Source organism: Gopherus evgoodei, chromosome 7 (assembly GCF_007399415.2).
Source record: "Gopherus evgoodei ecotype Sinaloan lineage chromosome 7, rGopEvg1_v1.p, whole genome shotgun sequence".
NCBI lineage: Eukaryota > Metazoa > Chordata > Testudines > Testudinidae > Gopherus > Gopherus evgoodei.
In genome coordinates, this window is record NC_044328.1 from 69,711,964 (window position 1) to 69,728,025 (window position 16,062).

The 16,062-nt window shown below is 44.8% G+C and overlaps 1 protein-coding gene across 1 annotated transcript in view; it reads right to left on the reverse strand.

The window, feature by feature from the left end:
* WDFY4 (WDFY family member 4) overlaps nt 1-16,062 on the reverse strand; it is a 255,320-nt gene that overhangs the window by 201,193 nt on the left and 38,065 nt on the right. The window contains 4 exon segments of the mRNA XM_030569859.1: nt 868-1,320; nt 2,978-3,138; nt 7,774-7,963; nt 9,195-9,384. Of these exon segments, the coding sequence (XP_030425719.1) occupies nt 868-1,320; nt 2,978-3,138; nt 7,774-7,963; nt 9,195-9,384 (994 nt within the window).

The following is a 16,062-nucleotide window of genomic DNA, read 5'->3' on the forward strand; positions in this document are numbered from 1 at the left end:
CAGTGTTCCTTTAGTACTTAGGGTCTGGCTCCCCTGTCTAGAACAGATACTTCCAGTTTGGCCAATTAAGAGGGGCTATAAAAGCACCTAGGGCTATAAAAAGCCAGGCAGTCAGTAAGGAAGGGGGAGCAGGAACAGCAGTAAGTTCCCTTGGAGAGGCTGCCACAGTCCCCTGGGAGGAGAGGCAGTGAGGAAAAGGGCCTCTGGGGGAGAGCCCTGGGAGGCAGTGCTCAGTCAATAGAGTATTGCAGTGAGCCCTAAGCAGGAAGGACTGAGAAGCAGAGGGGAAAACCCCCAGGGAGCCAAGGTCATGCCCATGTTGTTTTCCTCTCTGTCTGGAAAATAAAACTGTGCCTAGGAAGAGACTCTGGGAGTGGCCATGGGTGCTCCGGGGACCTTGCTGTGCCCACGATGAGATAACCTGAGCCTGGTTTTCAAAGGGGATGAGTGCTGCAGCTCCCAGTGACTTTAACTGGAAAGAGAATAGTCAACATCTGTGAAAATCAAGCCCAGGATCTTAAATTGGGCTCCCAAGGAACCCAAAGTGAGACACTAATTTTGGTAACTTGGGCCAACTTTTTAATAGCTGCCACTGGAGACAAAACTGCTGAGAGAGGTTAAGTCCTGTGGTTGATGCATAGCCCATAAGCTGTATATGATGAGTGGAACTGGAGAAAGTCAGATTTCAGGAGGGAACTAGTTTGGTGTGGCATCAGCAGCTCAGGAATTTAAGCCAGGGCCAGGCAGCTTCCATACAAACTCCAGCACCTTGGCATGTAACACTGGCCTCCTCTACACACTCAGGGTAGATCTCTTTCCTACAACTTTGCATGCGCTACCACTCATTGCCAATGAAACCAGCTGTACCTGTCTTCCTCAGGATCTTGGCTTGCTTCCTCAGCTGAGTCAGCAGCTGGCCCAAGAGCCCAGAGTCTCTGAATATGTCAGTGAAGATCAAGTCCCTCTTGGTGATGCTGTGAAGGCACCGCAGAGCAGCTATGGTGCAGGATGGCACCAAGTTCTCCTTTATCAAACACTCAACCTTCTTCAGGATTTCATGCGGGATGTAGGACAGTTCTAGCACCACTGATTCCACCAGCTGGAAGAACTGTATCTGAACCAGGTGCGGTTTGAGGGGGATGATGTCAGTGAACTGGGAGATGGGCTGTAGTGTCCATTCCAGGAGAAAGAAGTTCATTGTGTCCCAGGCCCACATGGTTTTTATAGCCAGTAAGATTCTTCTACAGAGGTGCAGGTTGCTGGTTTTCTGGAAGATGGACTGCAACACCTGAAAAGCCTGGAGGTTTTTCACTGTCATTCCTGAGAAATAGAAATCAAGCCAGATCATTTTAACTACTCTTATCTCAAGCCCAATACAGATGCCCTATCTGCACTATTAAGGCATATCTAAGAGCACAAATCAGATACATCCAGTCTCAGCAAGTATTGGAGCATAGAGGAACAGGGGAAAAGTGGGAACACCCCCTCCTGAGCATCCTCAGGACCCAGAACTCTGCAGGGGTGACCCACAACATAACTTTATGCAGTACCCCAACTCTCCTGAGCCACGTGGGCTTGGGGAAGAAAAATTTCCAGGTAGGAGCCAGCCCCAGGGTCCAGAGAAACTGAAGTTGGCAGGAGCAGGCACAAAAGCAGCCTCAGTGGGTACCGCAGGAAGGACTGGCAGGCATGGTGGATGCCATGAAAGTGTTTTCTACAGGTCTGACTCCAGACATTTTCTGTCCTGTGCTGACTTGCTGTTTGCTCCTGGCCCCTCCTGCCTTCTAATCCCCAGTCTCTGCACCTCAGCCTCACTCCACTTCCCCTCCATAACCTCTTTTCCTTGCCCTGTCCCACTCCCTCCCTCCCCTGATCTCTCGGCTTAGCCAGTCCCCTCCCAACCAAACCTCACTCCACAAAATTTAAACAAAAACAAAAAGAGTGATGCCAGCATGTGCTGGGAAACAATCCCACTGATCCCTCTGTAGGTTCTACCCCTTCCTCCACGCTGGGCCTGTCTTGTCTAGACTGTAAGCTGTTCAGATGAGGGACTTTGTGGGTGGTGCAATTGTGGGTGGTCCACAGGCAGTACCAAATTATTAGTCAGAACAGGTAAAAAACTGTGTTTAGAGACAATAGAAATGTTTTGAATGGAAAATCTTCAATGCAAAGCTACCCCTTTCTTACAATGTCAGCATTTTTTTATGAAAAATTGTTGGTTTGCTAAGTTTTCATCAAATTTTCCATGTATCCTTTTAGGCCCCACATCTTGTAAACACTTACACATCTGTATAAGTCCCCACTGGGATGCCTTGGGGCTGCACAATTAAGACTTAGATATATGAACATTTTCAAAAGTGATTTTTTTTAAACAGTCCCACTATGTGACTATGCTGATAGAATAATTTGGGGTTTTTTATATTTCTCATTGTTAAATCAGAATTCTTTTTTTTTGATAAGCGCAGTTTGTGATTTTTTTTTTGTAAATGATTTTGAACATTTACATAATGATATTTTGCCCATTTGCCAGCCAGCTGTATTGACTGTGTTATCCATGCCGTGTGGGTTAGGGCACCTCTCCACTGCAGCTGGCAGTGAGAATGGCAGCTTGTGTAGATGTACCCATGCTAGCTGTACTCTAGTTAGCTTGCTAAAAATAAAAGTGAGGATGCAGTGCCCAGGCCTCAGCACTGGCTGCACAAGCATGTATGTACCCCGGGGGCATCAGGCGGGCCTGTGCAACCCATGCTGAATCCCACATTACACAGTTCTCACTTCTATTTTTAGCAAACTAGCAGCCATTAAACCAGACATGAGCTGCCGTTCATATCCCTGGTCACAATGTAGATGTAACCTTAGCACTGCAGATGCACACATGCAATCATGTACATTTTCTTCTGTCATGCACATGCTGTGCATAATGGTTTATTTTCCCATGCTAAGCCCACACTAATATTTGTATGTGTATATACAGTACCAGAGGATTGTGTCTGTTCAAAATCAAAGTGCGGTAGCTGAGGATGTGTAATGTTGCCAGAAACTTTCAGTTCAGTTTTCCCACAGACTGTGAGGCAAGTCAGTAGATCCAGCACCTCTTCGACATGGTGGTCTCCTTCACTGTGCAGAGATCCCTCCCACCTAAAAACAAAGATTGGGGTATGTAGTCATATGCTTGTGACTCAGTAATATTTACAATAACCAGGTCCTTTTATGAACCCATTCTACAGGGACACCAGATACTGAAATAACAATTTCTCACTTTTCTCCCTCCCCCAGATGCTTCCACCACAGTAATCAGTTATGATTTCTGTTGCACTGATTGGATGACTGATTGAACTGAATTGTTCTCCAGATAATCTGACAGTTTGAATAACTCCGCAGTTGGATCAGGGGAAGAACTACAAACTGAACCAGATAATTAAAGAGATGAGGTCAATAAATCACTGCAAAAGAAGAAACTAGCCAATATTGAAATTAAGTCCCATTACATGTACCACTAGAAATGCAATCCACAGCACCAGCTGGAAAAGGGGAAATTTTTCACAAAAAATATATCCTGATTTTTGGGGTCAAAATTAACAAATTTATAATTTAAAAAAAAATCAAAATTTGGAATATTTCAAACAGCTCTAGAAATCCAACTCAGAATGTTAGCCTATACTTAAAAATAAAATAAAAAAGGAAACACAATTAGCAAAATATAAACCACAAACATATATAATTTTTTAGTTTCTACAAAACAGCCTGAGATTTACAGACCCATGGGCCCACTGGAAGGGAAAGACATTGTTTAATCTGATATGTGTGCTATCCATATGGGATTAGAGACATGGCTAGTGCATTGAAGTCTCTCTTAAACCGTAGGCTGGTTCCAAACATCTCCCAGATTTGCAGTAGCTTAGATCAAAGGGAGAAAGAGCAAGTGGTGAAAAGCAGTCAGCCATATATCATGTTGTTACGTCCACTGCTCTTACGATTGGGACTAGTGCAATCTTTCTCCTCAGACCTATTTGTGCACAGGTCTGTGTGCCAGAACAAGCTATCATTACAAATTAGAAAAGCCTCAGGGAATAAAAGACCATCTTTTCCCCTTCTAGGGTTTTCAGTGGGGGTAAGGGAGAGATGATTGTGACACTGGCAGGCCGGGTAGCAGCTCTTGCCAAGGCTGCAGGCATTAGCTAATAACAGACAAACTCATAGCTGGAGACCAGATCAGGTCACTTATGTATTAGGTATTGGTTTTATAAGAATGTATTTAATGTTTAGACTCTATAGAACATTCATAAGTGGCCACATGTGTTAATCTTATTTGTAATGTTTGTATGCCATGCTGTAAGGAAATATGTAAGTTTTGCTTTATAGCATTGAAAATGTTTGCTCTAAATTTGCGAATTCATATGGGAAGAGTGTTTCCCCCTGCCTGTCCAAAAAAACTATCAAAATCAGACAGGTCATCAAGGAATATTGCAATACAAAGGATTGGTTGATGGTCCCATCACCCCTTGGAAATGCTAGGTACAAGGAAGCTCGTCCTATGGACTTGGGGGCTGAATGAAGGAAATAAAAACAGACACACAGGAAATCTCCCAGGGTCAGAGACAGCAAACTGAAGCCAGAGATCCCCAGGGGTTACTTCCTGGGTCTACCCTGAAACACTCGTTGAAGTGACAGATCACTACAACATTATCACTCTTAGGATTTAGACTGCAACTCAGTTGTGTTTATCTGTGATGCATGGCTAGAAAGAATTAAACATCCTGCAAAATAAATTACTCAAATTCGACCCTTAAAGATATGTGGCAAGGTAATGGTTGTGTTTTGCGTATTTACATATGTATGAGTAAGGTCGACAATGTCATCAACAGTCCCTGTCTATGCTGTATTCTGATAATTCAGAGATCAAACGAACACCCTAGAATTTAAATAAATTGTAAACATGGGATATCTCTGTATTCATCTCTCTTTCAAATGTATAGAAAATCATCCCCTGTGAATAGTGGAGGAACAAGCCAATTGCCTTATGTTAATTTATATAGCTAAGTCATCCTAAATTACCTGTGTTCCCCAAGAAACTTGTCAAAGAGAACATAAAATTTTATAAAAGATCCTTGGGTCCTGATTCTGTTATCTCAGATCTGCTTAAGCTTCATCGGGGAAGTTGAGTCGCAAGACTGAGGTCCCAGCTATGCTGGTACACCCTGAATATGTCTGCTCCATTCTTTGCAGTTCACCCTAATTGAATGCAGTTCACCACAGTATGTTTGCTTGCTTTAACCTGCAAATAACTCATTTCTTTTTCCTAATTAATAAACCTTTAGATAGTTTATTATGGGTTTGAATACAAGCGTTGCCTTTGGTGTAAGATCTAGGGAACCAATTGATGTGGGGTAAGTGACTGGTCTCTGGGGACTGGAAACAAACTGAATAGTGTGTGACTTTTGGTGTATGTGACTATTTGTCAGTAAGTCCAGCTTGCTTGCGTGGCAAGACAGACTGGAGAGTCACAGGGGACTGTCTGTGACTCCATGGTGAGGCTATTACAATGATCCAGGAGTTCACATTTGTTACTGACTTGGTGAAATCTAACCACAGGACACACCAGTGGTTTGAGGTGTCTGTTTATTTTTGACAGTCTGCTTTGAGGTAGGCATTCACAGTCGAGAGCCAGTCCAGACAGCATGACACTGGTGTCTGGTTTTAAGAGAAAAAAGCAGGAAATGGGACCTGGAAGATTTGGCCTTACCTACAGAACAGATTCAGGATATCAGCATACAGGAAGGTCACTCACTGAAAGAGTGGGGAAAGGCTGGGAGGCCTGCCTGTCAATTCCAGTTTGGCAAAGAATGCTGGGAAGAGAAGGAGCCTGAAGCCCTGTAAAATGCAGGTTTTTCTGCCTCTCAGGGCTAGTCCGTGCTTTTCTGCTAGCAGAGCTCAGTCACTGAAGAAGGTGAAAAAATTGCCCCCCTAACCAATATAGCTAGGTTGGCAAAAGCCCTGCTATAGACATAGTTATTTTATCTGGGAAAGTGGTACAAGTTATAGCACCAGAACTCTTCCGGAGAGTTACCTGGAATAGCTGTATTTCTGGTGCAGACAAGGCCTTCCAGGGCAGCCCAGAGGATTCAGGGGGCCTGAGGCAAAGCAATTTTGGGGGCCCCTTCCATAAGAAAAAGTTGCAATACTATATTCTTGTGAGGGCTCCTGTGGGGCCCGGGGCAAATTGCCCCACTTGCCCCACCCCCCGACAGCCCTGAGGCCTTCACTAGTGTGGGGGGAGGGAGAGGGAGGAGAGGCTGGCGACTATGGTGGAATCTATGCTGGATGGTAAAGTCTGGAGGGACTCTCTTAACTTGAGGACTATACCTGTGGGAACAAAACTGCTCAGTGCTTTTGGGGAAACTGGTTCATGGTTATTCCACTGGCTGTTGATGTAGTAAACTCAGGGCCTTAATAAAGAGTGCAATAATAGTAGAAATAGCAGACAAAACTGCTTTGTGTTTTGACCCGAGATTAGAGGCAGGCAAATGATGGATTTTTTTGGTTTTGTGGAAATTCTGAAGCAATTTTTATTTTTTGAGTAATATCCATGGAGCCCATTTTTAAAAAAATTGTTTCAGATCGAAATAAACATTTCTTTCGACCTGAAACAAAACACTTTGTTTCAATTTTGAGCCTTTTTTTTTTAGAATTTAAAAATGTCAAAAAAAGAGAAATTTAAAAGAAAAATTCATCTTGAACAGAAAAATCAAAATGTATCATGAATGTTGACGACATTTTCTTTTTTTTCAAAATTTTGTAAAGGGTTTTATCCTGACAAATAATTTGGCAAAATTAACATTTTGTGAAATGTGTTAATGTTGCCAAATCTGCATTTTTCACCAAAAAAAGTTTTGGTCAAAAAATGTTGCCCAGCTCTACCCAGGGTAACCCATGGGTCTTGTCGAGGTGCGAGCATATTAATCCTAAACATGCACATTGGATTTAGCTTTTTACTTAGAGATCTGCTCCATCAGGTGAAATGCTTCCTCTGGACAAAGAGTCCATGACCAGGGGAGCCTTTCTGAGCAAAGTAGGTCCGGTTGAGGTCTCTTCTGATATTATCCATATACTAGTGTTTGATGAACAAAACCGGGTCTGGGTCTCAATTTAGGTAATTCCCTAACCTACCTCTACACTAACTTCTTCAATTGGCACTTCCCCTTGTGGTTTCAAAGGGAGAAGTTATGCTGTAGTTCCACTCTTTAAACAGCAGTGCGGTGTTGTCAGTGGTTTGCTAAATGAGACCCTTTGTTTACCAGCACCTCAGTGCTTCACCTGCCCACTATGTTACCTGGATCTTTCTAAAATGCAATTGAAATTTTAAAACAAGCCATCATCACCTCTGAAAATTATATTATTATATTTAATTTGCCAGGGGTAGGCAACCTATGGCACGGGTGCCGAAGGCGGTACAGGAACTGATTTTCAGTGGCACTCATGCTGCCTGAGTCCTGGCCATCAGTCCGGGGGGCTCTGTATTTTAATTTAATTTTAAATGAAGCTTCTTAAACATTTTAAAAAACTTAATTTACTTTACATATAACAATAGTTTAGTTATATATTATAGACTTATAGAAAGAGACCTTCTAAAAATGTTAAAATGTATTACCGGCATGCGAAACCTTAGAGTGAATAAATGAAGACTCGGCACAGCACTTCTGAAAGGCTGCTGACCCCTGAATTAGACCCATGTTTTATCATCCCCTAGAAACCAAGTGAAAACTCCATACTAACCTAAGTAAAATTTTTATCAGGAGCTGATATCCATCATTATTTTCAAACTCCAAAAACAAAGCTGAGGAGATAGGATAGGAATCCTTAACAAAACATAAGATGATGCTAACTGCCTCACACATGTCAGAAGCCGGCAAGGTGTCAGCCAACTTGAATAGATTCTGAATGACTATCTTAATGCAGTCCGCAGCTGTGAATAAATGACAGCACATGTTTAGTATTGACAGCCTAATGTTACAAACAACTGCAAAATCACAGACAAAATGTAACAACATGCTTGACATTATATTTTCCAATCAAACAGGGCAGTTAATTCTTCTTTTGGCTGGAGAAGAGATTTGGGGAGGTGGTGAGCAGAATACAGGAATACACTGCTGGCTTTAGAGTAATAAAATTTAAAAATAAAAAAAAGTTCGTTCCTCAATTTCCATTAAATTTCTGTGTTTGACCCATAGAAACGCAAGCAGCTTTATTAATATAAATCTGCCCCCAATGAAATCTACATACTGTGAGTCCAGCCCTTTTGATACATGGTGAATGACAGATAATTAGATTATCTTGTATTAAGATGATAACATATTCTCAGATAGAAATTAATAGTTTTGCACAATGAGGAGGACACATTTTGCTCTGAAGCTACTATTGTTGACTGGTCTTTTCCATTTAGTCTTGTAGCCCAGCTTCCAAGTGTAGTCATGCTGGCAATTCTTAGACAACTCACCTGCTGTCAGTCTACCTCTTACTACACAAGGACCTGATCTCACAAGTGGTGTGAATGAAGAAACCATGTTTGGGGACTTTTGCATTAAAAAAACCCACACACACACAAAAAAAGCTCCACCACACACATTTACACCCTATGAGGAAGTTCTTATGGCAGAATGTTTATTATAAATTATCCTGATTGTTTTTTCTTTTGCAAGGTGGAGATAAGTAATCTTTGCATTTTTTTAAAAAATGAAAACACCCCTAATCTAATGGAAAATTCCCGCTAGGAAGAAGCCAAACTATCACTGGCAACCAATCAGGATTCCCCAATGCATTGGGCACTGCAGCTGACAAAAGTTCAGCAAGGTGCTATGCAAATATCAGGGGAGCAATATTTAGAAAGCTGGGGAACCCCAGAGAAGCGAATTGGCTCTGGGGTCATGTGACTTGTAACTCTTTAATGTATCTCTTGCCTTGGGTACCTTTGGTGGAAGTGGGACAGGACATGACATGCTGCTGCCTGTAACTTTCTGTTCTATGCATAAATAAAGGACTTCAGTTCCCAGGTTCCCACCAGCACTAGATTGAGCTCTAGTCTAGAAGCTCATGCATTTGCAAGTGATTGACTCTTGGGGGAATGTAGAAATGAAACCTAGCTAAGTGCGATTTTTCTTGCAGGAATTCATTCCACGGGTGCTCAGGAAAAACCAAACCTTGTAGGTACATGATGGCATTTTTGGTTTGGGCCTTTGAAATTGTCCGAAGCACACGGCTTGTGGGTGCTTTCCATGAGAGGTTGCACTGGTCCCAGAGTGAGGCTGTTGCTATAATTAGAGACTGAAGCTCGGCAGCTGACAGAAGTTCCTCTACACCTTGTTCCTCCCTGTATAAGTTGAGCATTGTCTGGAAAAGAAAATTGATTGTAATGCAAATTAAATGCAGAATTCTGGGAAGTATATAAGGGCTCCATAGGCTTGAATATATCAGGTCAAATCTGATCCTAAATTAGTGGATGCAGTTCCACTGAAAACAAAAGCAGCTGAATACTTTATGCTGTGTAACTAGTTACTGCTATGGCCGCTATCACCATAATATCAGAGCCTCTCCCAAGTATCTAACCATCAGAACAAGAAGATCTGTCCTCAATCCCAGCCTGCAGACATAACAAGATTAGTTTATAGTTCAGGTGTGTAGAGGGCCATGCAGGTGTAAAAATTGGAGGGAAAGATAAGTTGATGGAATGAGATTTTCATTCACTTCTGTAACTGGCCAGTTCCAAGGCCATTCTTATCTCTTGCAGCATGGAGTTCCACAGCTTGGTCCCAGCTCCAGTGGAAGGTCAGTCTCCCACTATCACTGGTAACTGCTTATTGGTTGACAGTGTCATTGTTCTGGTGGAACTCTCATGGAACCTCATGACTGGAAGCAAAAGTGATCCCTCAAGAAATGTCTTCTGCCCAGTAGAACCTCTCCTTAGTTTTAATATGTAAATCTTTCCTGCACCTACACAATCCCTTGTTGCACCTTCAGGTACCTAAGAATAGTTATCCCTGCCTTAATCACATTTAGTAAGGATCTCTGGCCCAATACTTAATACAGGATAGATGGCATCTTTCTATCTTCTCCCTGCTCTAGCTTGTACCTTATATGCAGCTCACTGCTGGTTCTAAGCCAAGCCAAAGGCAGACACATAATAAATATCATGTATTACATTACATTACAGGAGGTCCAAGGTACAGACTTGGTCTCCTCCCATTAGCGTCCATGGGAATTAAGGCCATTTGGCATTTTGCAGAACTAGGCCCTATTTTGTGGGTTGGTCAGAAGATATCACTGGGACTCCTAGCAACTGTCAGCACCATCATGTGCTTTACTGTCATTTAGATTTCTAAACAATATCTAAGATTTTTAAAGCAAACATTTACCTTCAGTGAGGGCTGTGTGTTTATGTTGGCATTGGAAATCTCAGCCAATGTGCACAGGGGGGAAATGAACCAGCATGGTAATTCAGTGTAACACAAAACTCTGGGCTAGCCGGTGCCAGCAACACACTACAGACACAATGAAGTACCACTCCAGAGGGAGCCTTTGGATTTCTCTTCTGGCCCACTGAGAAATTTTACTGCTCACACCCTTTAATCTCTCATGAAGGAGGGGTCCAAACTGTACTTATGGAAAAGCCTTATTGAATTTGACAGTGATTAAACCGATAGGGCTCTATGGATATTACTCAAACTCTATAGAATCTAACAGACAGTGAGATCCTCTCTCTAGAGCTGTTAGGACAATCTACAGAACGTCACAGAACAATAGTCCTTGTTCTAGAATTCTATAGGATGGCTTAAAAATTCTATGGAAAAAAGTTATCATTCTCTATTAAGTCCCATAGTCTTTTACAAAAGGACTGAATAGGCTGTTCAAGAATCTTGGCTTCTTCCTTACTCTCTCTCTCTCTCTCACCACCTTAGTGAGTTCAGGCAACCAATGACTCCTGCAAGTGTGATTTCCAATCCTGGACACCCACCAGATCAAAGCTACTCACATGCTACCCAACAGCTGTTGGATTTCATCTCCCTCTCCCCCTAAATGCCTAGAACAGAGGTGGGCAAACTACGGCCCACGGGACCATCCTGCCCAACCCGTGAGCTCCCAACCAGGGAGACTAGCCCCCGGTCCCTCCTTCACTGTCCCCCCTCCAATGCAGCCATGTTGCCGCCATGCGGGCAGCGCTCTGGGTGGCGGGGTTGAGCTCTCCTGCCGAGCAGCGCGGCGGCATGGCTGGCTCCGGCCAGGTGGCACAGCTGCCAGATTTGCTGTTCTGAGCGGCATGGTAAGGGGGCTGGAGCCAGGGGGCTGGACAAGGGGCATGGGGTCTCAGCGGGTGGGCAAGGGATTGGGGGGTGGGATAAGTTTGGGAGTCCCGGGGGGGGGCTGTCAGAGGGCGGAGGTGTGGATGGGGTTAAAGCAGTCAGGGAACTGGGAACAGGGAGGTTGGAAAGGGGGTGGGGTCCTGGGAGTGGTTAGGGGCAGGGGGTCCCAGGAGGAGGCAGTTAGGGGAAAAGGAGCAAGAGGAGCTGGATGGGTTAGGGGTTCTGAGGGGGTCAGTCAGGGAGCGGGAAGTGGGAGGGTTTGGATAGGAGGTGGGGGCCAGGCTGTTTGGGAAGGCACAGCCTTCCCTACCGGGCCCTCCATACAGTTCTGCAACCCCAATGTGGCCCTCAGGCCAAAACGTTTGCACACCCCTAGCCTAGAATATGGTTCCCATGGGTTTCACGGTACAGCCATGCAGCCTGCTGAGTTCTGGGACAGCCAACAGTACACTTATATCACTGCAGTCAAAAGCAAATCTAAACAAGACTAAAACAGTACCCTTTTTCGGGAAATGAAAGACAAGATGGGTGAGGTAATACCTGTTATTCAGGGCTGGATTACCCAATAGCCAGACTAAGCACGTGCTTAGGCCACCAACAAAGCAGGGGACACCAAAAACAATGAGATTTTTTTAAAAAAATTTGATATTTGATATTTCAAAAAAAGCACTGAAGTACAGTAGTCATCATGGGAAAAACCAGAACTTGGTTAGACTTTCTTACACTCCACTACACACTCTTCCCCTGTTTTTTTGTTCTCTTTTTATTACTCATCCCCACCTAAACCAGCGGGGCGTCCTACTAACGCAGATCGAAATAATGCGAGGAAATCAGAGACTGTAACTGATCATGCTACTCCTGGTGGTAAAACAGACATTGTTCTAGAAGGTGTGGATGTATCAGAGACTCAACCTGCTCATGCTGTAAATAATAGGAGAAAAGATCCTCGTATGTGGGTTGATTTCAGTACCGATGATGTAGCTTACCGGATAAATTGTGGACCAAATGACTGTCAACACCACACTGGGCCATTTGAGAAATCACACTGGACTTTTACCAATGGCAAACAAACAAGATATTGTCCACAAAAAATATTTTTCGGCATGAATGTGAATGGTGAGAAATACACTCGAGAATGGCTACTGTATTCACCATCAACAGGGTCTGTGTACTGTTTTGTTTGCAAACTTTTTGCATATAAACCTTCAACATCCCGGTTTGCTGCAGATGGTTTTAGTGACTGGCAGAATACTGTTTTAATTGAACAATATGAAAATAGCACTACTCACAGAGATTGAATGTTGACATATTTAAATTGAAGACAGGGCTTTGGATTAACACAGAAATTGGAAGAACAAATTAAAGGGGAGAGTGAATACTGGCAACATGTCTCGCAGCATAATATAGCTGTTATTCAAATATTAGCTGAATGTGGTCTGCCTTTCCAGAGATCAAATGACACATTTGGATCATTGCAGAATGGAAATTTATTGGGATTGCTGGAGCTTGTGGCTCAGTTTGACCCATTTTTAGCAGGCCATATCTCAAAATATGGGAATACTGGCCAAGGTAACCCATCATACTTATCCAAGACAATAAGTGATGAACTCATTGATCTAATGAGTGACAAAGTTCGTTCAGCTATTGTGGACGAAATAAGTACTGCTGGGTACTTCAATTTATCTGTCGACTGTACACCTGATCTTTCACATATTGATCAACTGAGTATTTACTAAGATGTGTGTCTCCCACAGATGGAAAACAAGTTGAATGATTTATAACATTCCTCAATTTGAAAAGCCACACTGGTGAAGAAATGGCAAATCAAGTACTGCACCATCTGTGCCAAGTTTGCAAAATAGATTTCTCGAAGTGCAGAGGTCAATCTTATGACAATGCTGCCAATGTGTCAGGGCATTATCAAGGAATGCAGAAAGATGCTTATAGAACAGAACAAATATACGATATTCATACCATGTGCTGCACACTCTCTCAATCTTGTTGGCCGCAGTGCTGTTGATTGTTGTCTGGTGGTAGTAAGGTTTTTCTCAACATCCAGTTACTTTATACATTTTTCTCTGCCTCAACACACCAATGGGCAGTTCTTAAAACATATTTGGGCATATGGATGCATTAGAAATTATAGCTGAAGACCAATCACAAAAGGGAGAAACTATACGAGAGGCAGAAAACATTGCAAACAAGATGCAAGAAAAGATGGTTACTCACCTTTGTAACTGTTGTTCTTCGAGATGTGTTGCTCATATCCATTCCAGTTAGGTGTGCGCGCCCCACATGCACGTTCGTCAGAGACTTTTTTACCCTAGCAACACTCAGTGGGTCAGCATGTCACCCCCTGGAGTGGCGCCGCTATGGCGCCTGATATATACCCCTGCTGGCCCATCCGCTCCTCAGTTCCTTCTTGCCGGCTACTCTGACAGTGGGGAAGGAGGGTGGGTGTGGAATGGATATGAGCATCACATCTCGAATAACAACAGTTACAAAGGTGAGTAACCATCTTTTCTTCTTCGAGTGCTTGCTCATATCCATTCCAGTTAGGTGATTCCCAAGCCTTACCTAGGCGGAGGGGTCGGAGTGAGACGTTGCAGAATGTAAGACCGTTGAGCCTAAGGCGGTATCGTCTCTAGACTGTTGGACCAATGCGTAATGCGATGCAAAGGTATGGATGGAAGACCAGGTGGCTGCGCGGCAGATGTCCTGTATGGGAACATGGGCCAACAATGCAGCAGATGAAGCTTGAGCCCAAGTAGAGTGGGCAGTGAGATGGCTCTCCTGAGCATGAGCCAAGTCATAGCAAGCCCAAATACATGATGTAACCCAAAATGCAATACGTTGAGAGGAGATTGCCATGCCCTTCATACGTTCCGCCACCGCCACAAATAGCTGAGGTGAGCACCGGAAGGGCTTGGTCCTCTTGATGTAGAAGGCGAGAGCCCTCCGGACATCCAAAGTATGGAGCTATTGCTCTCGTCGCGATGAATGCGGCTTTGGACAAAAGACTGGCAGAAAGATGTCCTGGTTAACGTGAAAGGCGGAGACGACCTTAGGGAGGACTGCCGGGTGCGGTCGCAGCTGTACCTTGTCCTTATGGAACACAATATATGGAGGATCCACAGTCAATGAACGAAGCTCTGAGACTCGTCTAGCCGAGGTGACAGCGACTAGGAAAGCTGTTTTCCAGGACAGGTACAGCAGTGAGCATGTGGCCAAAGGCCCAAAAGGGGTCCCATGAGCCTGGTTAAGACGAGATTCAGGTCCCAGATAGGGGTAGGGCGTTTGACCCATGGGTATAGTCGCTCCAAGCCTTTGAGGAATCTGGAAACTATAGGGTGGGAAAAAACAGAACTGCCAGCTTCCCTCGGATGGAAGGTGGATATAGCCGCAAGATGTACTCGCAGAGAGGAGATCACCAACCCCTGCTCTTTGAGAGACCACACATAGTCCAGGATAGTGGGGACTAATACAGAATGCGGAGAATGGCCGTGCTGGTCACACCAGTGGCAGAAGCACTTCCATTTTGCGAGGTACGTCAAGCGTGTGGAGGACTTCCTGCTTCCCAGCAACACCTGCTGTACTGTGGCGGAACAGTGCAACTCTGACTGGTTTAACCAGACAGGAGCCATGCAGTCAGATGAAGGGACTGCAGGTCCGGATGGTGCATCCTACCGAAGTCTTGTGTGATCAGGTCCGGACAGAGTGGCAGGGGAATTGGGTCTGCCAGCGACAGGTCGAGCAGCATGGTGTACCAATGCTGCCTCGGCCAAGCCGGAGCGATCAGGATAAGGTGGGCTCTGTCCCTGCGGAGCTTGAGCAGGACTCGGTGGACGAGAGGGAATGGTAGGAAGGCGTAACAGAGGTGGCCCGTCCACAGAATCAGGAACACGTCTGACAGGGAGCCCGGGGAGCGACCCTATAGGGAGCAGAACACCTGGCACTTCCTGTTCATTCTGGATGCAAACAAGTCTTTGTGGGGAAAGCCCCACCTCCGAAAAATCGAATGGAGAATGTCTGGATGGATGGACCATTCGTGTGATAGGAAGGACCTGCTCAGGTGATCTGCGAGAGTGTTCCGTACCCCCAGGAGAAAGGAGGCCACTAGATGTATGGAGTGGGCTATGCAGAAGTCCCACAGCCGTATCGCCTCCTGACACAAAGGGGAGGACCGTGTCCACCCTGCTTGTTGATGTAATACACAGCCGTTGTGTTGTCCATGAACACTGCAACACAACAGCCATGTAGATGGTGCTGAAACGCTTGGCATGCCAGCCGGACCACTCTCAGCTCTCGTACATTGATGTGGAGCGTCAACTCCCGGGGTGACCAAAGGCCTTGGGTGCGCAGGAGCCCTAGGTGGGTGCCCCAGCCCAGCGAGGACGTGTCCGTTGTTAGGGGCATGGAGGGCCGGGGAGGATGAAACAGCAGGCCTGCACACACTCGGGATGACGTCTTCCACCAGTCGAGTGAGCCTAGAACATCCGGCGGAACTGTCAGAATAATGTCCATGGCGTCCCTGCCCGGCCGATAGACCGAAGCGAGCCAGGTTTGCAGAGGGCACATTCGGAGTCTGGCATGCCTTGTGACAAAAGTGCATGCAGCCATGTGCCCCAGGAGAGCAAGGCAAGTACGAGCAGAGGTGGTTGGAAAGCTCTGAAGACTTTTGACAAGGGAGACTATGGCCTGAAACTGGTGT